The 27,049-nt window shown below is 49.1% G+C and overlaps 7 protein-coding genes across 28 annotated transcripts; 3 read left to right on the top strand and 4 right to left on the bottom strand.

Moving 5' to 3' along the window:
- Positions 1 to 159: 159 nt before the first annotated feature.
- Positions 160 to 4,078, top strand: FOIG_05150 (acyl-CoA-dependent ceramide synthase). The gene is made up of 2 exons (XM_031203632.1): positions 160 to 857; positions 944 to 4,078. Exons 1-2 carry the CDS (start codon positions 612 to 614, stop codon positions 2,102 to 2,104), a joined length of 1,407 nt encoding a protein of 468 aa, XP_031067211.1. The 5' UTR covers positions 160 to 611; the 3' UTR covers positions 2,105 to 4,078.
- Positions 3,116 to 10,388, bottom strand: FOIG_05149 (uncharacterized protein). The gene is made up of 3 exons (XM_031203631.1): positions 7,634 to 10,388; positions 5,340 to 7,552; positions 3,116 to 5,288 (listed from the first exon to the last, which is right to left on the bottom strand). The coding sequence occupies exons 1-3, from the start codon at positions 8,066 to 8,068 to the stop codon at positions 4,907 to 4,909; spliced, it is 3,030 nt and encodes a 1,009-aa protein (XP_031067210.1). The 5' UTR covers positions 8,069 to 10,388; the 3' UTR covers positions 3,116 to 4,906.
- Positions 10,389 to 11,618: 1,230 nt separating this feature from the next.
- On the bottom strand, positions 11,619 to 13,065 carry FOIG_05148 (uncharacterized protein). 3 transcript variants are annotated; one of them, XM_031203630.1, is made up of 3 exons: positions 13,031 to 13,065; positions 12,616 to 12,920; positions 11,619 to 12,464 (listed from the first exon to the last, which is right to left on the bottom strand). In XM_031203630.1, exons 2-3 carry the CDS (start codon positions 12,681 to 12,683, stop codon positions 12,140 to 12,142), a joined length of 393 nt encoding a protein of 130 aa, XP_031067209.1. In that variant the 5' UTR covers positions 12,684 to 12,920; positions 13,031 to 13,065; the 3' UTR covers positions 11,619 to 12,139. The 3 variants fall into 3 exon arrangements, with proteins under 3 accessions (XP_031067209.1, XP_031067207.1, XP_031067208.1); XM_031203628.1 differs by having other exon boundaries at positions 11,619 to 12,920; XM_031203629.1 differs by lacking the exon at positions 13,031 to 13,065 and having other exon boundaries at positions 12,616 to 12,981.
- A 1,634-nt stretch (positions 13,066 to 14,699) lies between these two features.
- FOIG_05147 (uncharacterized protein) lies at positions 14,700 to 15,027 on the bottom strand (the record flags this gene model as incomplete). The annotated part of the gene is made up of 2 exons (XM_031203627.1): positions 14,700 to 14,883; positions 14,935 to 15,027. 2 exons carry the CDS (start codon positions 15,025 to 15,027, stop codon positions 14,764 to 14,766), a joined length of 213 nt encoding a protein of 70 aa, XP_031067206.1. The 3' UTR covers positions 14,700 to 14,763.
- Positions 14,951 to 20,293, top strand: FOIG_05146 (uncharacterized protein). Of its 16 annotated transcripts, XM_031203617.1 has the most exons (5): positions 15,263 to 16,186; positions 16,460 to 18,343; positions 18,422 to 19,118; positions 19,176 to 19,699; positions 19,760 to 20,293. In XM_031203617.1, the coding sequence occupies exon 2, from the start codon at positions 16,853 to 16,855 to the stop codon at positions 17,219 to 17,221; it is 369 nt and encodes a 122-aa protein (XP_031067204.1). In that variant the 5' UTR covers positions 15,263 to 16,186; positions 16,460 to 16,852; the 3' UTR covers positions 17,222 to 18,343; positions 18,422 to 19,118; positions 19,176 to 19,699; positions 19,760 to 20,293. The 16 variants fall into 16 exon arrangements, with proteins under 16 accessions (XP_031067192.1, XP_031067191.1, XP_031067190.1 ...); XM_031203616.1 differs by having other exon boundaries at positions 16,500 to 18,343; positions 19,176 to 20,293; XM_031203618.1 differs by having other exon boundaries at positions 18,422 to 19,018; positions 19,176 to 20,293.
- Positions 20,294 to 21,052: 759 nt separating this feature from the next.
- On the top strand, positions 21,053 to 22,522 carry FOIG_05145 (uncharacterized protein). Of its 2 annotated transcripts, none has more exons than XM_031203609.1 (3): positions 21,053 to 21,138; positions 21,201 to 21,569; positions 21,629 to 22,522. In XM_031203609.1, the coding sequence occupies exons 2-3, from the start codon at positions 21,439 to 21,441 to the stop codon at positions 21,978 to 21,980; spliced, it is 483 nt and encodes a 160-aa protein (XP_031067188.1). In that variant the 5' UTR covers positions 21,053 to 21,138; positions 21,201 to 21,438; the 3' UTR covers positions 21,981 to 22,522. The 2 variants fall into 2 exon arrangements, with proteins under 2 accessions (XP_031067188.1, XP_031067189.1); XM_031203610.1 differs by having other exon boundaries at positions 21,059 to 21,134.
- A 99-nt stretch (positions 22,523 to 22,621) lies between these two features.
- On the bottom strand, positions 22,622 to 26,233 carry FOIG_05144 (cell division control protein 48). 4 transcript variants are annotated; one of them, XM_031203605.1, is made up of 5 exons: positions 25,577 to 26,233; positions 25,474 to 25,501; positions 25,363 to 25,418; positions 25,063 to 25,312; positions 22,622 to 25,012 (listed from the first exon to the last, which is right to left on the bottom strand). In XM_031203605.1, the coding sequence occupies exons 1-5, from the start codon at positions 25,624 to 25,626 to the stop codon at positions 22,931 to 22,933; spliced, it is 2,466 nt and encodes an 821-aa protein (XP_031067184.1). In that variant the 5' UTR covers positions 25,627 to 26,233; the 3' UTR covers positions 22,622 to 22,930. The 4 variants fall into 4 exon arrangements, with proteins under 4 accessions (XP_031067184.1, XP_031067186.1, XP_031067185.1 ...); XM_031203607.1 differs by having other exon boundaries at positions 25,474 to 26,233; XM_031203606.1 differs by having other exon boundaries at positions 25,363 to 26,233.
- Positions 26,234 to 27,049: the final 816 nt, after the last annotated feature.

Genomic DNA, 27,049 nt, shown 5'->3' with positions numbered 1-27,049 from the left:
GTGAGTTTCATGTTTGTTTATATAAAATCTACAAGTATTTCAGTGGCATCTGCATAACAGAACATTAAACAGCATGGTACTGGCTTCAGGCGTTGAGATGATGGACGGAATGGAGATGGAAGGCAAGCCAAGTAAGCCCCCCATATTTCCCAATCTGACCAATCATCAGATCCCTTCCCGTCTCGGCTTACCCACCTTAAAATCTCCCCCTCCATCTATCCACTAGCATCTCCCTCTAATACAACTTTCCAGCACGCGACGATCCCGCACAATCCGCGACTCTCCTTCATTGCTCTTCTTCTGCTTCCCATTTTCGTCTTTATCTCTTCGTTGCATTGAAATACGGGAGAAGAGCCGCACAGGTTGAGCAAGAAACACGTTCCTTTTTCTCTCTACAACGACTCGTCACCATTTGCGACTTCCGTCCTTCCTAGACCGGCCTTGACCTATACGCGGACTCTTTGCGACAGGAAAACTCCACTTCAAGGCGTCGAATGAAATAGGGGTGCAACGTCTGCTAGTCTACCACAGAAATTCTCGGCATCTATTTACAATTTCGAAACTGGACTATTCTTCTGAGGAACCTCACAGTACGACACGAAAGACGAGACATGTCAGGCTCAGAACCTTTTCCGCTGCTAAACACGGCAAACGATCAGCTGCATCAGCGTCGTCCCGCAGACCAAGCAAATTCCTACGTCAGCAACACCACAGCCACCCAAGACGCCATCAACAACGCCCGGAAGCGACGTAAGAGTAGTCTTTTGGGCGGCGAGATCAGAGGTGACACGGGTGCTCCGGCATTGGCTTCCAGCCGTGCCAGTCTCGAGGCCTCAGATAACCACTCCAATGGTCACGTACGTCACTTTTCCTGTTCTGCTCTGTTCTGTTGGACAGGAACCGCCTGTGCATGCTGCCGTGTACTAACATGTCGATGGAACAGTCCGACGGCCGCAAGCGCCTCTCGAAACGACGCCGTGCTCGTGGCCTCATCGGTCGAGCGAAGCAGACCATGATCAAGCATACTTTCGTCCTCCCTGCCGTCCTCCTCGTCTTCTTCCTCGTTGGATATGCCATCAACCCTACCGAGTCCAACCCTATCCACCACTTCATCTTCTTGTCGTACAAGCTTCCTCAAGATGACCCCAACGAGCCTGCGCAGTACGGAAAGGGACGCTGGGATATCGCCTTTGTTGGTTTCTACACGATTGTCCTCTCCTTCACTCGTGAATTCATCATGCAGGAGCTCCTGTCACCACTGGCCCGTTACTACAACCTCACCCGTGGTAAGAAGGCCCGTTTCATGGAGCAGGTCTACACTGCTCTCTACTTCGGCGTCCTTGGTCCCGCTGGTCTCTGGGTCATGAGCCACACTCCTGTGTGGTACTTCAATACCCATGGCATGTACGAGGGCTTCCCTCACCGAACTCATCTTGCACCAGTCAAGTTCTACTATCTGTTCGAGGCCGCATACTGGGCTCAGCAGGCCATTGTGCTTCTCCTGGGTATGGAGAAGCCTCGCAAGGACTTCAAGGAGCTTGTTGGTCACCATGTTGTCACCCTCGGACTCATTGGCCTGAGTTACCGATTCCACTTCACCTACATTGGTCTGGCAGTCTACGTCACCCACGATATCAGTGACTTCTTCCTCGCTACGTCCAAGACGCTCAACTACATTGATTCTCCCCTTGTCGGACCTTATTTCGGAGTCTTCATGGTTGCTTGGATCTATCTGCGTCACTTCCTCAACTTGAAGATCATTTGGTCTCTTCTCACCGAATTCGAGACCGTTGGCCCCTTTGAGCTCAACTGGGAGACTCAGCAATACAAGTGCCGTATCGCACAGGTCATCACTTTCGCACTCCTCTCGTCCCTCCAGGCCTTGAACTTGTTCTGGCTCTTCTGCATTGCTCGAATTGCTTGGCGATTCCTCAGCCAGAATGATCTCCAGGATGACCGATCTGAGGACGAAGACGATGATATCGAGGAAGAGGAAGAGATGCCTGCCTCTGCCCTCAAGACCAACGGCAAGGCAAATGGCTTCGTCAACGGACATACCAATGGTCATGCCATCAGCAAGATCCCTGAAGATGCGAAGAACTAGATGAATTCGCACCTCAGGTTGGTATCTGAAACTAATGGAAGGAAACTGCTAGAGGAAAGGAATACGACCTACTTTGTTTCCAGGAGAGTATCGGGAAAACGAAGAGAGGGTTGGTGAGACGAATTAATGGATCAACATCATCTAATGACCACATCGAGGGATGCCACGAAACGGGCGCATAGTTATATTTCCCACTTTTTCTTTTGAGATCACGGAGGCAGCAGGATGGGAGATGGATGGTAATGGAGTTCAACTGGGAGTGGTTGGACCTCACTGTCGCTTTTGTATCAAACATGCCGGCGTTCCGAGGGAGTCCGAACTATACGGACTAATATCTGCTGTGTTGCGGTGGTAGGTTGCCGAGTCGGGCAACATACAGCCATACAATCACATGCGTGTACGAATCGTGCACACATGCATATGTTGGCTTGTCGTGTCAGCATAGGGAGCCAAGAGAGCTTCATTCAAATGAGGCAGTCGAAATGTCTTTCGACGAACTCGTCAAGCCATTTTGGAAAAGGGGGGTTCCTCACTTATATGTGCAACACTCTCGCTGGCCTCAAATCAACCTACCGCATGCACCTCGGCAGTACACCATCTCCCTCGGGCCATGTATTCAAGCACCTATATCTTCTTGTACAATCACGCTTGCCACTATCTATACGAACACACTTAATAATACTACCACCTTGACGCTCGCTACCTCTACTCCCCGACCCGCGTGCTGTTCACACTCCTAGCCCCACTTAGCTATTTTCGTGTTCGTCGGTAGTGAGTAGCTTTGCGTTTTTCAGCTGGAAGCCTCAACACGCGTCAACTTGGCGCCTTTTCATAATCCGGAGGCCCGATTACTAACTCGCCTCTTGTGTTGGATGATATACAGATCTTACCTATTATGCACTCTATGAGGTGGGGATATAACCCCCAATTTTGCCTCTTATGGATACTCTCCCAGACCCTTAAAAACACCGCATCACGCTGGAGGCGCACGCGTAAGCCGATACGAGCGAGCTCCAATATCTCCTCCGTACGGTGAGAAAGGTCATGCATGGGAGATAAGTCAGAAATAAAACGTGAACCTATCATTCGCCTGTCTGAATCGTGGGTAACTCTACTATGTCGCAGTCAGTCCACTTGAATTTCTTAGCGTAGTAGCGAGACTCAAGATGCAGTCTGAAAGAGAATATCTGCACAATGCATGCATGCATGCATGCGTGCATGGGCATGCCCTCTTGTTCGGCGGGAAGAATGGCAGTTTAAAGTGTACACATCCACTCGGGACAGGGCTTGTATGCACTGCGACATTGATACAACTTTATATGTGAATAGGTACTCTACGCACGCCGTACGCTAAGAATCAAGTAATCAGGCGGCGCAGCACATCATCACAGGATGAAGAATGTGCGACATAGGGATGAGATCCGCGGAGGTTAGCCGCCGGGAGATAGCCATACGCCGCAGACATACAGAAGACAAGCAACGACTTACAGTAACCGAGTCTCGGATGCCCCATACCATTTCCTAATGGCGTCAAAATATATTCCCTTTCAGGGGTCGATGCTACTACGGTGAGGCGCTTGTTAGGCCCCCCTCGCCGTGGATCCCGGTATCCGGGGTGGCGGGTCCGGGTCAAGTGGGGTCAATTCTACCGAGCACAGCCTCAATGTAACGGAACGGAGGACGGTCCGTAAAACACGACAACAACGCATTTCCTCAAACGTTTGCACGCTCGAAACGAGTTGAAACACGTCGTGGTAACGGGCGATTAGTTCGTTACACATATTCCGGCATATAACGACACGTGGAAATACCAAAGCGAATCACTGACTAAGAGTTAGAACAGAAAGACTTCATTCGATTACTCGCCTGCTATGCTTGCTATGCCATGCTAGTCCATACTTCAATATGCTTGACTCAGGTAAACTACCTTGCATTACATACTTTGTTCGGCCCCGAAATGGACATGACTCGGCTTGTTGTCTTCTGTCGAACAGTGTCCCTGCCTCCTCTTCCAGAGCTTTTAGACCATCGACCGTAAGATAGCAAGAGGCCATTATTTTCTCCTCGTCCTAAGTAGCAACCATTCACCCGCCGCCCCCTTCTTGAAAGAGCCAGTCGATTCATAACCGTTTCCCCCCGCATGAGCGGTCTGTTTGTCTAAAAGACCTAGAAGTCTCCTGTATAAAGACCTCGCATCCCTCAACCACTCATTTGCATCCTCTTCTGAAGACGTCATGTGTGCAATGTCGTTTGCTGTGCCGAGAGCGTCGAGCCGGTCGTCGCAGATAAGAGAAATTCAGATCAATCCATATGCCCCTTATATTCAGCCTAAGCCATGTCCCACTTCAAAAGCAAATCGTGATATCCGTAAACGCCTGCATATGTACCCTGCCATGACAATTACTATGCTATATATAGCACATTGCAACGCAAACGTTTGACTGCATTACCCCTCCTTCCTATTGCCTTGATGATAAGGTTGAAAATATTCACTCGAGTGCCTTGATGCAGGCTGTTTCGAGATGATTAGTCGGATTCCGATGATCCGATGCATTAAACACTAGAAGCAAAACGCCTCAACACCGATCCGATGCAGTCTTGATGCCGAACCTATGGGTGAAACGTCGTAGGCGGAGATGGTGCTTCGTAAGCCAAGTAGATAAAATGATAACGTGGAAGAGTTGTGATGAGAATTAAGTTAGAGGGTAGCGTCAATACTCGATGGTGAAGATGTCACGACGTTTGACAGTGAGGTCGTGTATATTGGTGAAACACTAGAGTGCTGAAACGTGAAGCAACAGCTTACTTTCGCTCCATCGAGTGCTCCTCGCTGTGGCTCGACTCTGCGTCTGAGCATGACGAAGAGGATGTGTGTGTATCATCCTCATGGCCTTGTGAACCTGAGCCGGATATGCTTCCTGAGGATCCCAGACTGTTGTAGCTGTCAATAGCACCGTCTGAATTCCTTTTTGGTCCCATTTTAGCCTTACGAAGGGCCCTGGCAGCTTTCAGTTGCGCTTCACGAGCCACGTTGAGGGCTCGCTCGGCTCGGATTTGCTTCTCCCACATAGAGGCATATCGCCCCTTAGCGGCCAGGAGTTCTTCGTGAGTTCCCTTCTCAACAATTGTTCCAGAGTTAAGAACAATGATTTGATCGGCGTGTGTGATCGTAGATAGTCGGTGTCTGAATTCATGTTAGAAAGAAAGCTGTGCAGGGTATGGAGCGGTTACATACGCAATGATGAGCAAAGTTCGGCCCTGCCCAATGTTCCACACATTGTCTTGAATCTCCTGCTCAGTATGGGAGTCTAGTGCTGATGTGGCCTCGTCCAGCATGATGATACGAGGGTCCTTGAGAATTGTTCGCGCGATGGCGACTCGCTGCTTTTCGCCACCGCTCAAACGGAGACCTCGCTCGCCGACTTGCGTGCTGTATTGATCTGGAAATGATAGGATGCGGTCATGGATGCTGGCGGCACGGCATGCTTCGTAAACTTCTTCGTCTGTCGCGGAGGGTCTTGCATACTTAAGGTTGTACATCAAGGTCTCATTGAAAAGCGTTGTGTCCTGGGGAACGACACCAATCTTCTCTCTGACTGAGTTGATGGTCAGATCCTTGACATTCTTCCCGTCCAACTCAATCGATCCCTCGTCGCAGTCGTAGTAACGGAACATGTGGCGAAACAAAGTAGACTTGCCTCCACCTGACTCGCCCACAAACGCTGTTGTGGTGCCAGGCAGACATTCGAAGGAAATGTTGCGTAGCGCGGGTTTTCGTCGGTCATAGGAGAAGCTAACGTTGTTCCAACGCACATGACCTTGGAAGTCCTTGCCCAAAGGGACAGCATGGGGCGTATCCACTACAGTTGGCTGGATCTTGAAAAGCTCGAGTAATCTCTCGCCTGAGATCATCGCCTGCTGTACAGTCCGGTAAAAAGTGCCAAAAAAGTTCAGGGGACCCTGTAGTTGTGTCAAGTATGAGACTACCATGAACCAGTCACCAGTGGTGCGACGATCCATACCCATGGCGACTTGCCAGCCACAGACCAAGGCAGCGATGATCCTACCGAGGTTGAAAACAACGGTTTGGCAAATGTTCATCATCATCATGCCCATCTGAACCTTTGCCTCGGCATTTTGGAACACTGCAACCTTGCCTTGGTACCGTCTGGACTCGAAATCTTCGGCGTTGAAGTATTTGACTGTTTCGTAACTAGAGATTGAGTCGTTCTTTACTGCTTCCTCTTCGCGGTCGGCGTTGGTCATTTCACGACGCTGATCCGCTCGAGTGGAAGCCATCTTGATAGTCATGTAGAGATACCAACAAGTATCAACCAGGTTGATCTCAGCATACAGTGGGCCGTAATAATAGTAGAAAACCGAGATTGCGAGGAAAAGATCGAAAAGCATGGGGAAAACCTGGAAGGTCACTTGCTCAAGAAATTGGTTAATAGAAGAACCTTTGTTGAGTGCTGACAGGACCTCTCCAGTGCGCTTAGAGAGGTGGAAATCGAGACTCAGAGAGTGGACGTGGTTGAAAGCCGCTGTCGTTAGTCCCCGATACGAATATTGCGAGACGGGAATCCAAAGAATTGATCTCAACGATCCCAGAAGTCCCGATTGGCCTTGAAGGATCCACAAGATTCCCAGAATCAAAAAATCTTTCAGTGGGAAGTTGTCCATTGAAAGGCGTTCGCCATCTTGAACATCTTTGATCACCTCCTCGAGATCATTTACCACTTGTTTGACTGCCATCGGAACAGCTACGTTGACCAAACGCTGTAGCATGACCAAGATGAAGCAGATGAGAACATTTATCTGAAGTCTGACAGAGTCCTTAGGCCAAAGGTAAGGGAAGAAAAGTGAGTACCCCTTAAGATACTCCCACCACGTCTTGTGTGGTAGCTTCTCGGGTCGATAAAAGGCCGCAGGTTCTTCCTTTTTAGGGAAACTTGGCGTCTTGTGTGCGTTCGAGATCGTTCTACCGCGCCCACGGCGACCATTGGTATCACGACCATTAGGAATCTGGCCATTGACCGCTTGACCATTAGTCTCATACGACCGGCGGTTTCCGTTCAGTAGTGGTGTTGACTCGGCTGGGTTGGCTTCCTCGGCTTTCTTCTCGTCAGTGTCGCGAGCTTTCCGAATCCATGCCAAGCTAAAGACTCCGACCAAGGCAAGTAGATGGAGTATTCGAACGAAATAGAGGACGAGGTCGATCTTGGTCCAGTAATCTACACAGTTTCCTTCCTTGTCTGAGCCGCTGTTTTTAACAGAGCGGAAGAAGTGGCAATCAACAGCCGCAACTGCCGTTGTAGAGAACATGATAATCTCGCCAATGAAGCCCAAGATCCAGATAATGAAGTGAACAATATTAGGGCCCTTGCGCCAATCGAAAAGCGAGATGAGGATATAAAGGTAGAAGAAAAGGGACCCGGTAACATGGACCTATGCGAAAAAGTGTCAGTTGCAGTTACGATGACTCTCGAGATCTCGAGACAGTTAAGAGGGAGTAGGTATTTCACATACAACACTCCATTCACCAGCCCATGGCAACCCCTCGTTGGACCATTGGTAAGGGTCTTCGTACCAGAAAGCATGATAAAACATGAATCCAGCGCTGCCCACATAGGTCATGAAGACAACGAAGGCGAGGTAACGAAAAACATTTTTTGCGGTACGGCCAAAACCTGGGCCGATCTTGCGGTCACCATCGCCTCGGGCTCGCTTCCTCTTGGTTATGGGTAATGGCTTGCCTCCAGGTCCTTTAACTGTAGGCTGGACCAGGTCTTCTTGTTTCTTGGAGTTCACGACGCTGTACCAAGCGGCGCAAGATATGAATGCTGTAAGTAGGATGAGGGCGTAGAGGTATTGCGTTTTGCGCAAGATATAATCGGCTAGAGGTAGATCATCACGGCCTGCACCGCGGAGGGAAATGGTCGCGGTGTCGTCGGTGGTAGCCATGATGGCGGACTAAAATAGTTGTGAGCGTCGTTCGGTGTCAAAGAGCGGCAAGCCCATATGTGAACTATTGAATCCGAGAAATAGGACGACGTCGATAGAGGAAGGGAAAGGCGTTCACCGCGGACAAAGCATCGCCCTGCCCGTGGCAATTGACGGGACAGAGGGGCCGAAAAACGAGTGAGTGGCGGGGAGACTGTGGAAGAGGCACGAGTTGAAGATGTTGAAGGGTTAAAAGAAAGACTCGAGGCTCGAAAGACGAGTGCGGTCTAAGTCTTGTCCTTGTCCTGCTTGCTTTGCTTTGAGCCGAACCTACGACTCAAGCAGGTGCCACTACCAGTGCAGGTGCAAGTGCAAGTGCAAGCGCAAATGCAAGTGCAGGGTGCAGGGGGGGAAGGTGCAAGGTGCCGGGGGCAGGATGCCGGACGCCAGGTGCCAGGTGCAGCAGGGCAGGTGCCCACCTATCCAGATTTTGGGCAAGCGCAACTCCGACGAGCATCCATTCGCTCGCAGCGCCAGTCCAGGACAAGCAACCGGTGATGGATGGCAATGGGTGTCGGAGTGCCACGGTTTCCGCAGGGTGTGCACTCTACTACAGCACAACTAACAGCACCTCAAATCTGAAGCAAGCAATGCTTTGAACAGTATTGGATGATGGAATGGTTGGCAGGTACGAGTGAGTGAGTGCGTGAATGTAGTGAGCACAGGGCGACACCATCACATCAGCTCAGCTCAGTAGGGATGGATGATAGATGCCCTAGGGATTCAGCACACCTAAGCCCTTTCCCTCCAGCTAACTACGACATCGGTCGCCAATTGCCCCTCTATCAGGTCCCAGCACCAGCTCAGCTTTTAGCAACATGGAAAAGCAGCCAGTGGAAGGCAGTGAAGACCAGGTGCCAGCAGCAATGCGTATTCAGGCCTTTTGCTTCAGTGTTTGGAGCCCTTTGGTGGGGCAGCTGACTTGGGTAAGTGGCGAAAGCCTCGCCGAAGATTGCCCTCCCGTTGGGATGCTCTCTTCTTGGCCCATCGAATGAATGATTGAGATTGAGAGGTGCCGTAGGTACGGAAAGAGAATAGAGAATAACAGGTACGTACATATTGGGTCAAACACTTGCACTGCACGGTGAACCAGCCTGAATTTGAATTCGCTGTCGTTATTCAAAGGGTCCAAGGGTCTCTACTCTAATCAGAGTTGGGAACTAATAGCGAGAGTCCGTATATTCTTGTTTTATATGATAGATAGTGTCAAAACTGGGAGGTTCCCTGTTGAGTTGTATTTACCCAAACAACTGCACGATAACAATTTGGTTTAAAATACTCGTTACTGTGACAGTTTCTGTATTGTATGGCCAGTTTAATATTGTTTTCGAGATTGGATTGCGCGGGCGCCGCCGGTGGGCGTTGCTGGATCGTTGCTAGATCGTTTGTGGCTCGATCGATAACTCGCTTGTTGCTGCTGGCTTCCACTAATTCTCGACCTTGGGAATGGAAACGGAGAGCGGGTTTTGCTATAGAAGAAGCAGCTGGCATCATATTCTGTGACTACAACATCGCCTCAGTAGGCCTCCTGGTCCATCTTGCTCCTCTTATTCCTGTTCTCGTGCTTCCCTTTCACTATCAACTTTTGCTCAACCACAAGCAACGCCTCTCTTCTAGGCCCTCTGAGCCTCCCGGCGTTCTCCTAGAGGTGGGTACACGCCTCAGGCCTGGGACACCCTGTGGTCCGGCGACACGCCTCTAGCCTCTAGCACACGCCTCTCTCGACTTGGCACGCTCCCACACACACACACGTCTTCAACTACCCAGAAGCAGCTAGGGTAGGGTGGGGCGTCCCTTTTGGTGGAGAGAGTCTTGGGAAGAGGGTCCTCTTTGAGTCCTTTCTGGGGGGGCCGGCGGTTCTTGGCTTGGGTTCCATGCTTTTATCCTCACGTCGTTCTTACCTTTGGGTCCGTTGTCTACCAGGAATTTGATGGGTCTTTACCGGGTTTATCTGAGCAACGGAACCTCGAGTTCAATGCTTGTCTCTTTGACCTGACAGGGTCTGTGTATTGTTCTATGCCAAGAGCGTGAATCACGATGAAAGAATGGTAAAGACGATAGATAGATGATCCGCAGACTCGGCGCTTTGAGCATTGACAGACCTGACCTGATAGCTTATAACGCTGGTGCCGCGGGAGCAGTAGGGGTTCAAACGAATGACAAACTCAACATTATGGAGAGACGGCGTTATTAGGACGCGACTCGGGCGTTTAACAATCGATACCTGTCTATTATTATACATCACACTGCAAAACACATGCACCGACTGGCTAAGTTGTTGTTTTGCGTGGGTCAATCAGCTCGGCTTCGAATGACACGACATGTGCCTGTTGATGATTGCGTGTAAAGCACAACTAACAGCAAATAAAGCTTGTTGTCCATTGACGGGTGCCGTACAACTGCAAGGGATGGATGTCATTCTCTGTTCTTTTTTAGGGAAACGGGTCCAATACAACATTCACTTCACCTACACCTTGTCTAGTATGGTTCCGCTTCAGGTGAGATCGGGGATTGTTTGACCAACGGCCAGGTTCCCCCAGATGGCAGGTCAAGGTTAATCAATAAGAATAGAAGTCAAGCAATGACAGGGAAATTGGAATTCATCATCATCAAGATCCATTGCTGGGTATTTTGTTAGTACGGCTGTTCTGCGAACAACGAACTGAAAGGCCAAGCAAAGTGATCAGATATCCAAAAAAAAAAAAAAAAAAAAAATAGTCATGATGTTCAGCCAAAACACTATATTTCAATTTGACTTCCCCTATTGGTTTAAGGGGTATCGTGATAGCGCACCACCTCAGCCTTGAAGATGTCCCAATTTAGACCGTGTGTAAACAAAGTCACCAGTCCTTTTCAATCCAGTCCAGCCAATCCATCCCGTCTCAACCCTCCCTGTCCCCTTGTAAAGTTTCGATAATCCGTTGCACTGACCGGACAGAACGCCGCCCAGCGGCTGATGGTGTTGGTTTGTGCGCTTCGGTAGACTACAGTAGTCATCCGCTTTACGCTGTTGTATCATGGACTCAATTGTTGTTTTTTGGCGCACAACAAAATGGTTATGGAGTCCAATGACAAACCAAGGAAACGAATCCGCATGGGACGGGCTATGTTGATTTGTGAAAGCAAGCCAGGAATTCAGAGGACTTGCATAGCTAGTCGTCTAATCGGTTTGATTAAGCGGTGTGTATGTCTCTGTCTTTGTGTCAATAATCATGAATTTCTCTTCCCAGTGACCTGATGCCTGCTTCTGATTGATTCATGAAATTCATACATGACTCCTCAGCGATCGTATCTGGAACATTTGGTGTGAACTGTAAGGCCGTGTAAGTGGTCACGGTGGCTAAGATGATGGCGATAGTGATGATGTAAGTGAGGGCCATGACTTTCCATGTTCCGTGCCTTAGCTCAGTGTAATGGTTGCACAGGAACATGTACCCCGTATTGTACCTCCAACACAACCTGCGATTTCGCTTGCTGCCGTTCCAAAGAAGAAGCGGTTGGAGACCTCTCCACGCAGGTCGAATAAAGATCACGTATTGTGCCTGGCAGGGCTTGTAGGCTGCGGGTACGGTATCAAGAGGCTTGCCTTGGCGTCATGACTATGACCCTGGCATTTGCTTCATTGAGTTCAGTTCATTGAAGTTTCTACTCCAATATGATCTATCGAGTACAATCTTTATGTGTCTCAGTTGTCTATACTGGAAAGTGACTGGCCAAGTCTTTACTTCATCCCGTGCCCAGCAGTCCTCCACCATCTTCGATCCCGACCGCCAGATCCCAGCCTTCACCTTGTCTAGGTATAGATGTGTGTACCTAGATCTGAGCTCCTGACGTAGTTTACTCTGCCCTGCCTAACCCCCTTTCCACTTCCACAGCACCACCTCTACTCCGCCGTCGTCATCCGAGTCAAGTCATATGGGAGGCCGAGTCAGGAGGACGTTTCTCGGCCAGCAACGGAGGAAAGGATCGGAGAGATCTGGCCGGGCAGATCATCGCTGTTGAGTCTTGGCTTTAGAAGTCATGATGGTGTTCTTATTCCCGAGACAAGAATCGCTGAAAAGCCAGGGTCGAAGAGGAGGGGTGGGCTGCTCTCCCGCCATAAAAAGAAAAGTGACAGCCCTCCTTCACCGGCGGGCAGGTTGTGCTGTGTTGTCGTGTCGTGTCACAAACTTTAGGCTGCAGATGATGGTCTTTGATCTTTTCCTTATTGCGCCAGCTACAGTAGTTTCCTGCATGTAGGTATGCGAATTGACGCAGGTCCCTGAGGAGAGGAAAGAGAAAACTGAGCTGCAATTGACGAATGAGCTTTGGCTGCGCCATCTGCCATTGACTATTCGTTCCATTGTACAGAGAAGTCCTAGAATACATCAGGGATCTGTTGGTTAGTGTCAAGGCGCGGGGCGGCGCTGAGCAGCGATGCGATACGATATCAAGCGGCGAGTGATGCACGGTGAAACAGGTTCTCAGGTATTTGCGATGTAATAAGTACAGTAAGTGTACAAGCTTACACAGAACGAGCATATGCGCAAAAGCCCCATTGTTGGCTCTGTACTGCACCAAACGCTGGTATTAACATTACCTAGCTGTTAATCCCCTCTCTGCTCTCCAGATCGATCGTTGTTGCGTTGGTGGGAAAGCTTTGGCTGCAGACTGCAGTGGGACTGTCGGATTCCGTGCTGCTGTCAGATGTCGGATTCGCAAGGTGAGTGATAAGGTGAGATTCAGGTCAAGGAAGAGTGCAGTCCCTGGTGTGCAAGCTAAGATTGGCGATGCACCGTCCGATTCTGGAAAACTGACAAAGATGAGCGGGCGGCTAAAATGGTCAATTAACTGATCAATTAATTTTTGCTGACATCCAATAGCAGATGTACTGTTCACTGAAGGTTTTGCTTTTGTTTACAAGGGTCATCCGTGTCTCCATACCTTCTCGATGGCGTCTCAAGTCTTTCTGTTTTCTCTCCCCACCATTTATGCCCAGGTGTCACCACGAAGGACTCATAATGCTTGACTCTCCTCCACCTTGAATATGTGCTGACTCCACAGAGGCTGCTTTTGTTGTCCTGAGGCCTGTTAGCTTGACCCTCTTTCATACAACTGCCGGTGAGCTGTAGCTGTCGTAATGCGTCACAACTTACAAGTCAGTCCATGGTTGTTTTTATTGTACAAGCGTTGCTTCTATTGTCTCTGCCAGACTTGGATAACATTGTCTGTATCAACTTTTCATGTGTTTATACTACCTCGGCAACTGAAAAGCGACAACCCCAACATCTACTAATACCGAAGAAAAGGTCCGAGCTAATTAGCAGCATTGTATACCTTACTAGCGAATATTTGGCTACAAAGAAAAGGATTCCATTGATCAATCTATTTTATCCACCATGAGGGCTTAATGTTCGGTATCCAACATGACTACCTTGGATCGCGGTCCGCGCTAGGATGGTACTGTGATTTGATCTTCATCAGTCCCAAATGAGATCTGCAAGTGCCTTTTGACTGGAACACTCTCGGTGAAGAAGCAGAAAATTTCGGACGTGTTTTTTTTTACCGTCCATAGCTACAACGCTACCTCTACTTCATCATGAGATGATGAGCATCTTTTCTCTTTCACCGCTTGCTCTGCTGCATAAGTATCTGCAGGCAATTGGGCCCGTTGTTCAAATCAAAGTGTTGTCGTGCACAGCTCATGCCAGTCATCAAGACACGCCTGTGGTCTCTACAACATTTGCTTGAATAGCTTCGCGTCAAGTTATCCGATTGATGCAAAACCCCGGCGTCTGGCCGCCAGCCAAGCATGGGTGTCTAAGCCGTTGACAGGTCAGTTCATCTTGACTGAGCATGGGAGCCACGAGAACAGTCAGCTTGTGAGACCTGGGCTGCAATACAATCCCAGTCTTGGTCACCAAAATTCCAGACCCTCTGTCTTGGACAGGATAGTGTCCTTGATGAGGTGGAAGAGTTGAGTAAAGACACCTGTCTGTGCCTCTTGTCCAACAGCCATCTGTAATCTGTACTGCACCTATTCCGCCAATCCTCTCAAGGGTCCAGTCCCCCTAGCATTCATTTTATGGATCACCACCATCACCGGCGCCGCCGTCAAAGCGGGACCTTTACTGGTTACGGTACGGAAGCTCAATTCAACTCAGGTAACTTATGGGTAGCAACTCGTAAAGGTGCAGAAATGAGCTGATGGATAAAAAGAAAGCAAAGCAGAAAACAAAGACAGGCCAGGCAAGAAGATAGCGGAATGTAAATTGTGGAATGCTAAGTCCGCATCACCTGTTGTACTTGCTGTTGCGGTATCCCAGGTCACGGTCCCGCGAGCCATAACATGAAGTGGGAATGACTGGTTGAAGACCCGGTCAGACTAAGAGGACAAGCGGATGGTCGCCCCTCCGTCCTTACTGATTACGACTGGTAGCCCAGCACCAGGGCTCAAAGAGCCGCTCCGTCACGATCCTAGTGTTGGTTTTAGTGAGCCATGGCAATGGCATGGCAGCCTGCACTTGAGCCCAGCTTGGAATAAATTCAAAGCCAAGCCAAATTGACACAACCCTCCATTGCCAACTGATCAGTAATGTTCGGTGTTCTAAACATGGAAAATGGTATGGATTGACATCCGATTCTGTATTAGCCAGAGCCAAAGATCATGAAAATGTCTAAGTAAGTGTGATAATGACCCCACCTCCACAATTGATGCCGTTCTTCTCGGTGTAAGTGAGGACACCTCCTAAGGGACAAACACTCCAATACAGCTGCTGAATGTGAGAATCAACCTTCTAAAAGAGTCAAACGTGCATTCGTCTCACTCCGACCAATTCAAGCCTCACCCTTTTCTTCGGGTCCTGTGCCTTAATCAAAGTGGTGTTGGTGGTAGGTATGTCGTTGTCGTTGTGGCTGTAGTGGGCAGTGGGTGGTGTCATATCTGCAGACGACTGCATCTAGTCGAAGGGGCTTGGACCGGGTCGAGATCTGGCGAAACCAGGCCCTCTTCTTTTCCATCTTGTAACAGATTCACCCCGAGAATACACTGCTTGGCATCCGCACCCAGGTACGTGTTACCCCATGGGCTTTCTGAAGGAAGCGAGAAGTGAGGCCATTCAGGCCAAGTCAGACTTGCTGATGTGATGTGATGTGATCAAGGTAATACGAGGTGATACCGAGTGATGTGAGATATGAGCTACGGGATGCCATACATAATGTATGTATTATGTATGTATAGGTAGGTAGGTGAGTATGCGCATGTATGTATGCCCCGAAGTGAAACTTGAAGGTTGCTGGGATAGAGCTCTTGCATAGGTTGTATACATACTACCTAGGAATGAATATCTTACGCAGTAAAATACTGGGGTATCTTGTTCATTTAGGCAGCCTGCATCAGTCTGCACAACTCAAAACAAGGCGAGCATAGTCAGCGAGTGCCTAATTGACTCAGATGCATATATTGATTTCAAGGATATCCTTTCTTACGGCGCCTTCTTAACTCACCACCTCCCACCAGAAAGATATCGAGACTCGATACGATTCGATATGAGCGTCCCCTTCGCTTACCTAACTTCCCTTCACCTACATTATGAGATGTTGCCAGCCGCCGGCTGCAACTCTCAGAGTCTTTGAGGCCAACTGTTGCTGTTTCTATTTCTGTTGTGCCTTCCTTCCTTCCTTCCTTTATTGTACTGCACCGCACTACACTCCCGTTTTCTGCGCTGCACTGTACCTTCCTTGTCAACATTTCAAAACCTGATAGCATCAGCAAGGAAAGAGTCAGCAAATATGGAAGGACGGGGCCGGTGGGGATTGCCTGCCGAATACCTGAGATTCAATCAGTGCCTTACCTTACAGTCCGGCAGATTGAACGGGATACCTATCTTGGTACCTCCTTAGACATCCACTCCGGACAGCCTCCTTCAGCTTCCCTCCACAACTTCATACCTTGCCGGCTTCATGAAGAATTGCTTGTCTGACAGCTCACCTCTCACAACTTCCGCTGCTGGTTCAACATGCCTGATCCATGATCTTTTGCGCCTTATCACTAGCTGCACACTTGTCTAGTGTATTGTATCTCGCGAGCAAGGGACCTAGGTAAGAAGAGCCGTTCATACTCGTCAAGACATACCTATCATACCGACCTTTATTCAGTTCCCAAATGGTGATGCATCATTCGTTCAGCTCTGGCCTTGAGTCCTACACAAACTCCACTGTCCGGCATGAGTAGCTTCGAAGGGTCTTATCTTCTCTCGTCTATCTTGTTTCCTCTATATTGTTTACGCGTGACATGCCTTTCTTTGCTTATTGCTTTAAGAGCGCAGATTCACTCCTCGTATTGGTCGCTGACCTACCTTACTCACCTTACAGTCATCATGTCAGGTTAGGTTAACCACAAGCCTACACACAGATAACCCTGCCCCCGAAGACCCCTGCCAGTGTCTTGTCCATAGACACTCTCTCCAAGCTTATACTGCCTTATTGCTTTTTCGAAACTCAAAACCGCCAGCAACTCTGTGCATTTTCACCTCGGCAGGAGAAATGATCTGTCATTAAGAAGTGCCAGGCAGTATTCGGCAGGCATTACGTTTGCGATTGGGTCATGGCATGCCCACCTCGAGACTCGTTTAGATGCACAGTGCTGCTCAACAGCCTTGGACAGGTTATGGTCTGGCCGGTAGTCCTTTGATCATTATGTCGATTCGCCTCCACGGCCCGTGGTATCGGACTTAACTTTCCTGTTCTGACACTCGTAAATTTCACATGAATACAGGCCTCAATACTCTGTTCAATGAGATCAGTTCCAGAGACATTATTCATGCAAACTCCGTTCTATTGGGTCTCGGCCTCGCCAAGCAATACATCCGCCCATATGCGGCTCGCCATCGGTTTGCGTTTCATAGGCCCACAAGGAGCTACGCATACGGGACGATACATACGACTGAAAATGACCGCCATTCGATGTTGCGTCTTGAGTGCTTTTGGCGAGTCATTCATTCTTCTTCAAACTACCAGGATACAACCCCTACTCTCTATGGTTATCTCATGTCGAGGAAATACATGAATAGCATGCAATCAGTGTCACTCGCCGTTCGATCAAGTGCTGTCCCTCATGGCTTGCAATGCTTCTGACTAAGCCCTCGTGGCTCCCCAACGTCACTGCACGTATAATATGCAGCTGAATACGCTTCAGCTGCCTGTTCTAGTTTTCTGGGGAAACATGTGCGTGGCTGCAAAGCAATATGATAGGTGGATGCGCGGTGTGGGACGGTGACTTTGCGCGGTACTTCACTTGACCGGTCAACCACGAGGAGATCCTGGAGATGGCCCACTACTCTTTGGCTCCGGCTCATTCTTCGCCTCAAGCCTCGATGATCATCCCCCACATCAAACGACAAGATCTCCAATCCGATACTTCAGCCTCAATCGCAAGGGAGACTTAGCCCAGCTAATCACCACCCTGTCAGCGAGTTTAGGCACCTCGGGTCGACGACGTGCATCCTTGTGCATACATACCTCATGCTATCACCTCAGGTAGATAGCTACTTCAAGACATGGCTCACCGACAAGTCTGTCGACTAACGGGAAGTTTATTCCAGCAAATGGGGTTCATCCCGAGTTTCGATAACGGTTGCATTGTGATACAAACAAGCTTGCAGGTTTCCGCTCCAATGGGTCCAACCAGCTTCACCGCGAGCCGAAATCATACTCAAACCCTTGCAACAGGAAGTAATACTGATGGCATTACGGGACTTGTCGGGGCTTTCATCGGCTGAATGAAGCCGATTATACCTCACAGAAGTGGTCCAAGACAAGTTGTGAACGGTGTCTGAATGTCTGAGATTTGTGGGAGATAAGAAACGGTAACACTATTAGAGAATATGAAAACCGGCATGCTACTTGGGCTTGTCAAGTGCTATGCTTGACTGGTCAAGTGGACTGTTTCTCTCTTTCCTCGCCTTGGAAAGCAAGGAGATCTCTAGTCGACGTCCTGCAACCACTTGGGCAAAGACCGAAATATGCAGCTCGGAATCTCAACTCTGAACATGCAGGACGGTTGGGTTACTTTGCTTGCGATGAGTGCCTTCGTTTCAGATGTGACAGTCTGTCCTATCAGAACACTTGTTTCATGCACTGAAAACAACAGACAACTTCGTTTCACTTAGCCAAATGGTCATCAAATATGGTGGAGATGGACAACGTTTGCGATCCTGCTCGCCTGCTGCTTTCGCGAGTCAATGATTCACATCAAGCGTATGTTGAACATCTCCATTACACTTTTGGCCTCATTCCGCAAATTACGATCAGGGAAAGATACTCATGACTTCGCAGATTATATGCAAGTCCTTGGAAACCTCCAGATAGCTAGCAGGCTTCACATGGATTTCTTATCTTAAAATCGCTGACAGAAGGAACAAACCCTTGAACAGCTGTAAGTTGGGTCCCGTCTGACGTGGAATAACAAGAGTCCAAGAGCCCAAGAGCTCTCCCTGCTCTCAGCTGCAACTGTGATGGGTCGATGCGATAAGGTTCGCCGTGAGGGCCTTTTTGTTGCTTCTTGGGTGCTGTTCACCGCCTATACAACTATGACCGCAATGTTGGGGTGGCTACCGGGGTTGGCGAGCTACCGAACAAACAAGCAACTGGCCCCCCTCAGCCAAGAACATTCGGTTGACTTCCCCAAGTTATCTCATCTCGCGGCAGCAAGGGCTCATGTGATGGCTTGGGACGGAGCCGTGCAGCGCGGGGGAGCGAAGCTTCCGGAGAATTATACTAGACAGCTACAGGAAGCTCAATTCCTTTGATTGTGGCGTGGCAAGCTAACAAACAAGACGAGACGGTGATGTGTCGGTGTGAAGAGTGAGCACAATGCCTACAGGCTCCGACACTGGGAAACTGTCATTACCGGGTATACCAACGGGTCGGGCCGTAAGTCAGTCCAAGTCCAGTTGAAAGTGGGATTTCCGGTGAGATAGTTGACATGGATGGATGATTCGGGTACCGCCAGTCTGTGTAGTGGATGCCTGGGGTAAAGTACCCGTCGGAACGCATTGCATAACCCAAGGTAAATCACTAGCGACGACAGGGCTCAACACCATCGGCATCGACCATGGCATAACTATGTATGTCTGTTTGTCGTCATGGGCACAAATGTCAGCCCGATAGCCACATCGTGCTACCTATGGGCCATGGTACGCCCCGAATCTCTCAACTCAATAGTGGATGTTCCCGGATGACATCCGCATTGTCCTTGTTGGTTAAGGATGAGGGTGGTTGCATCCTCTTAAGGCACAAAGTTATGCCTAGTACACGGAACGGGGAACTCTTCCCCCCCGTCAGGTGAGCATCTGTTTTCTGTCTTCCAACGACTTACAAGTGAAACAACATTTGAGGATGCAGGGTAAGTAGACCGTCTCACATCCATGTTGATGACATTCTTAAGGATGGTCAATATGTCCGGTGCCGTCGGCATCCCAGATTAGCCACGGCGAATAACTTTTCTTTGCCAATTTATCGAAGCGAGCGGTCAGACCATTGGCTTGGTCGTGAGGCACCCTAGAATTGCAAGACGAGCCCAATGGCGGGGATCTTGCCATGATGATACGAATTGTACGTCTCGGGTCTGACTCAACTCTACAAACATCATTGACGTGGAAGAAATGGCGTCAGGGGTCATAGTGAGAACAACTCGGACACATCCTACTGGCCATTCTATGTATTGGGGAATGATGTACGACTGTCGGCCGTCTCTTTTCGCATTATACCCAAGAGATACAGTGTTGTCATATCTCGCGATATATCCCCCCAAATCACCTCAACCAAATTCCAAAACAAGCCCGTGTTCATTCATTGCATACTTTTCTGTCTGTTGTTAGAGATGGTATATTGTCCTTTGGCCTGGTATGTGAGAGCGAATCACCAAATTTAAACCCATCGAGCTCCTTGGAATAGTCAATAGTAAATAGTTGATGGTGGGCTACGGGGGGGATTTTGAGACAACGGTTAATTCTGTCTGGCTTAATTAATTTACAGAATCTCCGACATGCAGTGTAATGTAAGTCGGAGAATTATTCTCTTTATCACTTACAAAACTGCCGTATACCAGCCTCCAGAAACTGATTAAGTGCTCACATCTGAATAATGCAATTCTCCCATAGAGTCATGATTCACCTGGCCTAGAATGTTGTAATCCATACCTTCTTCATGCTCTTTTCGTTGACCTTAAATTTTTATGGTTTAATAACTCTGGTTGTTGCATGAAGTTATCATAAGACTTAAGTTTCGCTTAACCATCCCTTGCTGCAATGCTATTCGAGATGGCGAACAAACATGATAGAACCTATATCTTAAGCCCGTTGTCTTATCTTCGGCAGGAATAGTACTTTCAATGGTCATTGACAATAGCATTCAGATATGACTGAATGTGTTGAGTTGATGGAAATTTCAAGTCCACAATGAGATATCACCAAATCTCGTGTATTAAGGAGTACCATAAGATCTCAATCTCTTTTAGACCGGACGCAGCCCACAAGATGAGTCTGATAAGATTGACGAAATTCCCTTCGCGATATCTAGTGCGTGGTGTAAATCAATGAACTAGGGGTCAAACTCGTAAACAAGCCACACAGCAAGCGAAGTGATCTTGACCAGGGATAGAAAAAGCAATACTCTCTGAAACGTACAGCAAGAAGTGACAATGGAGCTAGAGAATCAAGTGCCATTGTGCTCTGCTGAAGCTTCTATTCAACTGAATGAGATAACTTACTGAATGTTTATCTCATTGTCGTCCAGAGCGTGTAAGTGCTTGCTCTATATGATATTGTGTTGTTTATTCTTATTCGGATTGGTCGATAGGATAACAATAAAGTTTCTCTGTGGAGCACCGCCACAACCAGAGTGGAGTCTTGCGCCCAATCAAACACAAATGCACTTCAGCCTTGTGCGCCCTGAAGCTTTTATCCCCAGCCTCAGCCTTGCTACTACTTTCTGACGATCAACCTCTATCTTCTGTATCATTGAGTTGACCTCTATCGATACATTGTGGGTGGGTAAGAGCTCCATTTTTGGCCTTTGCTCAAGTCGGAGAACGCCGCTAATCATATTGTTATAGTTCAATTGTTATCTTAGAAATAAACGAAGTGATACTCCTGACCTAGCGTACAACATTCGAGCTTCGGAGCGACCGATCGAGAGCCCTCGCTGTGTCTTGTACACGATATTTGGCTCAGCATCGAAGGAAAAACTATTGCGATTGGTCAAGAGTCCCCTCAGACCAACACTTTCCGTCTCCCGCCGACGCTCTCCCTCAGCGGGACCAAAATTGATCATCCTCCACCTGCATCGCCATCATGTCCAACAACGCACCCTCTACCCCCGTCAAGGTGCCCTCCAGCGCCGCAAACCACACACAGGCGACTCTGGATCCAGATTTACGCTCACAAATCAACACAGTGCTTCTGCGCGACGGTCACGTCTCAAAGTACTCTCCCCCTCCCTCGCCAGTTTCTATCATGACAACCTACTAACACACTATCCAAGAATACAAGATGCTCTTCTCCACGCGCTAAACTCTCATTCTACAAACTGGCCCACGGCCATCCAATCGCATGCACTTGCTCTGCTGCGCTCCGGCGAAGTGACAACTTTTCCCGCCCTACTGAGTCGCGTGCTCGAAGATGTCCGGCACGATTCTGCCCTCAACCCCATATCATCGAGCTCGAACGGAACGAGCGCTAAGCCTGCAACAAACGGCGATGCCCCGAAGACTAATGGTGCGGCTGACGCTAAGCCTAGTCTTGCTGTGCCGGAGTCGGTAATCGAGGAGGCTCTTCGCGTCACCAGGGAGAGCCTAGAAGCTGTTTGCGACATCGAGGACGAAGGAACCGCTTAAGATGCGGCTATCCCTTGAAACATTTGAACCAAGTCAAGAGGTGATAGAATAATTCTCGTCGCATCAGAAAATATGCCCGGCATTCTGAATTACAACAAAACCGAAGACAATATCCAAACAATGCGAGAAGCCCAACAAGGGTTCGATAACTTGGGTGCTTACTACCATACACCAGCAAGCCCTACATACGCAAAACCGGACAAGTCAGGATACGCCCAAAGAATAGCTTAACGAGGGCCTTTATTGAATAGCAAACTAACTTATATTATAATGCACAACAAACATACTCGCACGGGGTGTTGGAAGGGAGACAGGACCCCGAACGCATGGACACGAGACGATAACTACGTATGACACAAATGAATAGACATTACCTTGATGACTATCTCTGACGATTTTGCTACGGTGAAAAATTAATGTCTGCCCTTCTTGGCGCCACAAGGCTGATGTACTTTATGAATATCTCCTACGTGAAGGCGAGAAATGTTCATTTCCAGCTGCAGACTGATGGAGCTCTCAGCTTCATTGTATTAAGACGACTGTTTACAAGCCTTGTATCAAATGAAATAAACAGTATAGGGGCCAAGCAGGAAGCGCCCATCTTACCACAGATTTATGACACCTGCTAATATAATCAATTTAGCACACACAGGAAACAATCACTTTTAGACTTGATATAAAGCTAAGGGAATCAATTTCATCATCTATCAAAACGCAAATCCGTCTCGAGTCACACCGTGACTACTTTCATATCCTTCTGGCTAATCAGAAAAGCCAGGATCAGGTTGCCGTTCTTCTTTCCTCTACCATTCTACCAACTCCCATTCGAATATCAGCTGCATAGAATGCGTGAGTAGATTGCCCACTAGCAGCCTACGAGCCAATGTAGAGATGTGCGAGTGAAATTATTAGAATACAAAGGACTCATGTCCATACAGTCGTTGCCGTCCTTAGTCGTAGAGATCATCATCGTTGCCAGCATCGCCAAATGAGTTACCGCCGTCAGCACCAGCAGCCTCGGCACCGGCCTCGGGAAACTTGAAGAAGGCACCAGGACCAGCGTTCTTCATCTGTTGGGCAAAAGCCTCGTACCGGCGGATCTCGACGTCAGATACTGATCGGCGAGCCATCTGCATAGCCTCCTCAAAGTGGGCCTTGGTCAGCTCGGGCACGGGGTCCTCAGCATCCTCATCTGTGTCCATCTCGTCACCAGCAGCCTCGCGAGCCTTCTGGCGCTCGATATCGGCAGCGATAGACTCCTTGATAGCGATCTTGACAGCACGCTGTGTGATGAAGCCGATATCAGCACCAGAGAAACCGTGGGTCTTGGAGGCAATGTAGCCGAAGTCGATATCGGAGGCGATGGGGGTCTTGCGGAGCTGGGCCTTGATAATGCTGAGACGACCGGGCTCATCGGGCAGAGGTACGTAGATGAGCGAGTCGAGACGACCAGGTCGGCACAGAGCAGGGTCGAGCTGCTCGGGTCGGTTGGTGGCGCCAATAACGAAGACATTCTTCTTGGAAGTCATACCATCCATCTCAGTCAGGAGCTGGTTGACGACACGGTCAGAAGCACCGCCAGCATCACCCATGGATCCACCACGAGCCTTGGCAATGGAGTCAAGTTCGTCAAGGAAGACAACACAAGGAGCGGCAGCACGAGCCTTGTCGAAGATGTCTCGGATGTTGCTCTCAGACTCACCAAACCACATGCTGAGAAGCTCAGGTCCCTTGACGGAGATGAAGTTGGCGGCACACTCGTTGGCAACGGCCTTGGCCAACATAGTTTTACCAGTACCAGGAGGACCAAAGAACAGCACACCTCGAGAAGGAGACATACCGAACTTGAGGTACTTCTCGGGGTGGTCGACAGGGTACTGAACGTTCTCCTTGAGATCCTGCTTGACCTCCTCGAGACCACCAATGTCCTCCCAGCGAACGTTGGGAACCTCGACGACGGCGACCTCGCGGAGAGCGGAGGGGTTGGACACACCAAGGGCGAAACGGAAGTTCTCCATGGTGACACCGAGAGAGTCAAGAACCTCGGCATCGATTGTGTCCTCGTCGAGGTCGATGAGATCCATCTTCTCACGAATCTGCTGCATAGCGGCCTCAGAGCAGAGGGCAGCAACATCGGAACCGACGTAGCCGTGTGTCTCGGAGGCAATCTGCTCCAGGTCGACATCATCGCCGAGCTTCATATTCTTGGTGTGAATCTGAAGAATCTCAAGACGGCCAGTAGGGTCAGGGATACCAATGTCGACCTCACGATCGAAACGGCCGAATCGTCGAAGGGCGGGATCGATAGAGTTGGGACGGTTGGTAGCAGCCATCACGACGACGTTGGAGCGGGCCTTCATACCGTCCATGAGGGTAAGGAGCTGAGAGACGACTCGTCGCTCGACCTCACCGTTGGTCTTCTCACGCTTGGGGGCGATAGAGTCAATTTCATCGATGAAGATGATGGCAGGGGAGTTCTTCTCAGCCTCCTCGAAAGCCTTTCGGAGGTTTGACTCGGATTCACCAGCCATCTTGGACATGATCTCAGGACCGTTGATGAGGAAGAAGAAAGCACCAGTCTCGTTGGCAACAGCTCGAGCCATTAGAGTCTTACCGGTACCGGGGGGACCGTAGAGCAGAACACCTCGGGGAGGCTTGATACCAATAGACTTGAAAAGCTGGGGATGTCGGAGAGGAAGCTCAACCATCTCTCGGATCTGGGCCATTTGCTTTCGGCATCCACCAATATCATCATAACCAACCTCGTTGAGGTTGTTCTCTTCCTCGTCTCGCTGGATAGGCTCACCCTCGCAGTGAATAACAGTATCTTGTGCGACGATACCATACTCGGGAGGATCGACCTCGACAACCTTGAATTCTACTTGTCTCATACCACCGCGGACGATAAACAAGTCTCCTTGGCGAACAGGTCGGTAAGCTTCTCGGAAGTAGGGAGCGAGGAAAACGTCGAACAGGGAACCGGTGATACCCTCGACGGTATCAGCAATGGGGAGAACAGCAATTCGCTTGGCCTGCAGAAATGTTAGAAGCCAGTTCATGTTTATATTCAGTGGTTACTGACGTATTTGATATCCGGGCAAGGGTGGATGGTGATCATATCACCGTGCTTGACTCTCAAATTGTGACGAACGACTCGGTTGATGCGAGCGCTGCCATCATCGAGTTCCTCGTCGGCAAGAACGATGAGGACGGTGTCCTTTCTCTTCTTGCCTCGAACCAGAACGGTATCACCTCGGAAAAGCTGGAGCTGGTCCATAGTGGCCTCGGAGAGGGCGATAATGCTGTTGTCATCGTTGACGGCATCGGTGACCCTTGGTGTTGTCAGTAATTGTATGCGAACTGAACAGCGCAAAGCACCTACATCAACTGGTTAGGCTTCTTCTTCTTCTTGAGAATCGCGGTCGCGACATCATCCTCCTGCACAGCGGTTAGCGACATGTTGGGGCATCTCATCAAATGGTATGTCACGAACGTTCTTGACCTCGGCGCCGGAAGGGTCGCTGTAATCTTGTCAGTTATTCCGCTTGCCGAAAGAACAGTGATCGGGATAGATCCAGAGGTGGTTTTTCACATACGTCAAGTTGACCTTCTTGTGGGGGTGGTGCTCGTCAGGCTGGGGAGCCATGATGGTTATCTGGATGCTTCAGGCGAAGCTGATGCTGGCTCGGTGATGACGAAAGGAGGGGGAGCTGTGAGTGTTGCAAGATAAAAAAAAGCCAAGTGCTGGCTCTTGCGTGTGTGATGTGTGTTTAAATAGAAATTGCGGAATAGGAGAATTCGTGGGGGGGATGTAGAGAGAAAGTTTGTGTTGAAGTTTGAGAGATGCAAGAGTTAAAGCAGAGGTGAGGTCGGAGGTAAGGTAATGAAGGTTCGAGCTGTTCTCAAAGGCCACAGGGCACCTTCCCTCTCATCGGAACTGTTTGACAGTGATTCACTGGCCGACCGCCACAGCTGTGGGCCAATGATATCACCGGATTCCCTGAAACGGGGCGGAACAATGATGTTGCAAGGATGGAAGTAGCTTAGCTCAGCCGTGCTTGATGGTGGGGCTCTAGGCTGGCACTAGTATGATGAACAGAGGCGGGCGCAAGGCGGTAGCAACAGGCAAACAGAGAGTGACGACTACTACAAAGGCAAAACAGGTGGAAGCCAGCAGAAGCTTCCATTGTACTGTAACAAGGTAGGTTTTGGTTGCAAATGAACATATAGTTTGCTCTATAATGATTTTAAACACACTGCGTAAATTACCTTACACATATTTGCTCATGATCCCGCCACCTTGTTGAGTGCCACGCAGGAACCGTGGACAGTACTTAGCTCTTGCATTGGTAGCTCGGTCTACACTGTCTCAAGTGTTACAGCGGCATATGGCGGTCATGGTGGATCAAAGGCTTCCATTTGTTGCGCGGCCCCAGCTGCCTACCTCGACAATCAGCGTCTCAGATGACAATACTGACGATACTTATGGATCAAGTTTTGACTCACTCGCCATTTTCCAACACTGATGCTGTTTTGCCCATTATAATTTCTTGAAGTATCTTATAAATCCTCTCGCCTCTTCGCCATCTTGAATCTCGAATCGTCCAGTAACCCACTGCACCCTGCTGACAAACATGATGGAACGATCTATGTCATTGAACTTGTCGGCAAGGTGGAGGAAATGGTGTCAACCTGGGCCGTGCTATGACTCGGGGCATCTAGGGCGTATTCAAAACACTTCCTCTCGACCGTGAGGTACTAGCCGCAGTTATTCTTCGTCCGAGCTTCAGGCTTCTCATGTTTATCTATCATCCAGACTACACTGTCTGATGTTACTCTCAAGGAGCAAGGAAACTTCTGACATTCGATAAGGGTGCCAGAAATAATCAGTCTAAAGACCTACGAAGTGCATACTAAGCTTGTTAAGTCTGTCCTAAACTTATTCGAGTTTTTTTGTTGCTTTGGATGTATATCCTAAGTTTTCTTACCTCTCCTAGGCTACCTATAATGTGTGCATATCCAGGGAAATATATTGGCATACTTATAAGTTGAAATGAGAAAAAGAAGAA

This window comes from Fusarium odoratissimum, assembly GCF_000260195.1.
Source record: "Fusarium odoratissimum NRRL 54006 unplaced genomic scaffold supercont1.6, whole genome shotgun sequence".
Lineage (NCBI taxonomy): Eukaryota > Fungi > Ascomycota > Sordariomycetes > Hypocreales > Nectriaceae > Fusarium > Fusarium odoratissimum.
This window is presented reverse-complemented; position numbering and strand designations above follow the sequence as displayed.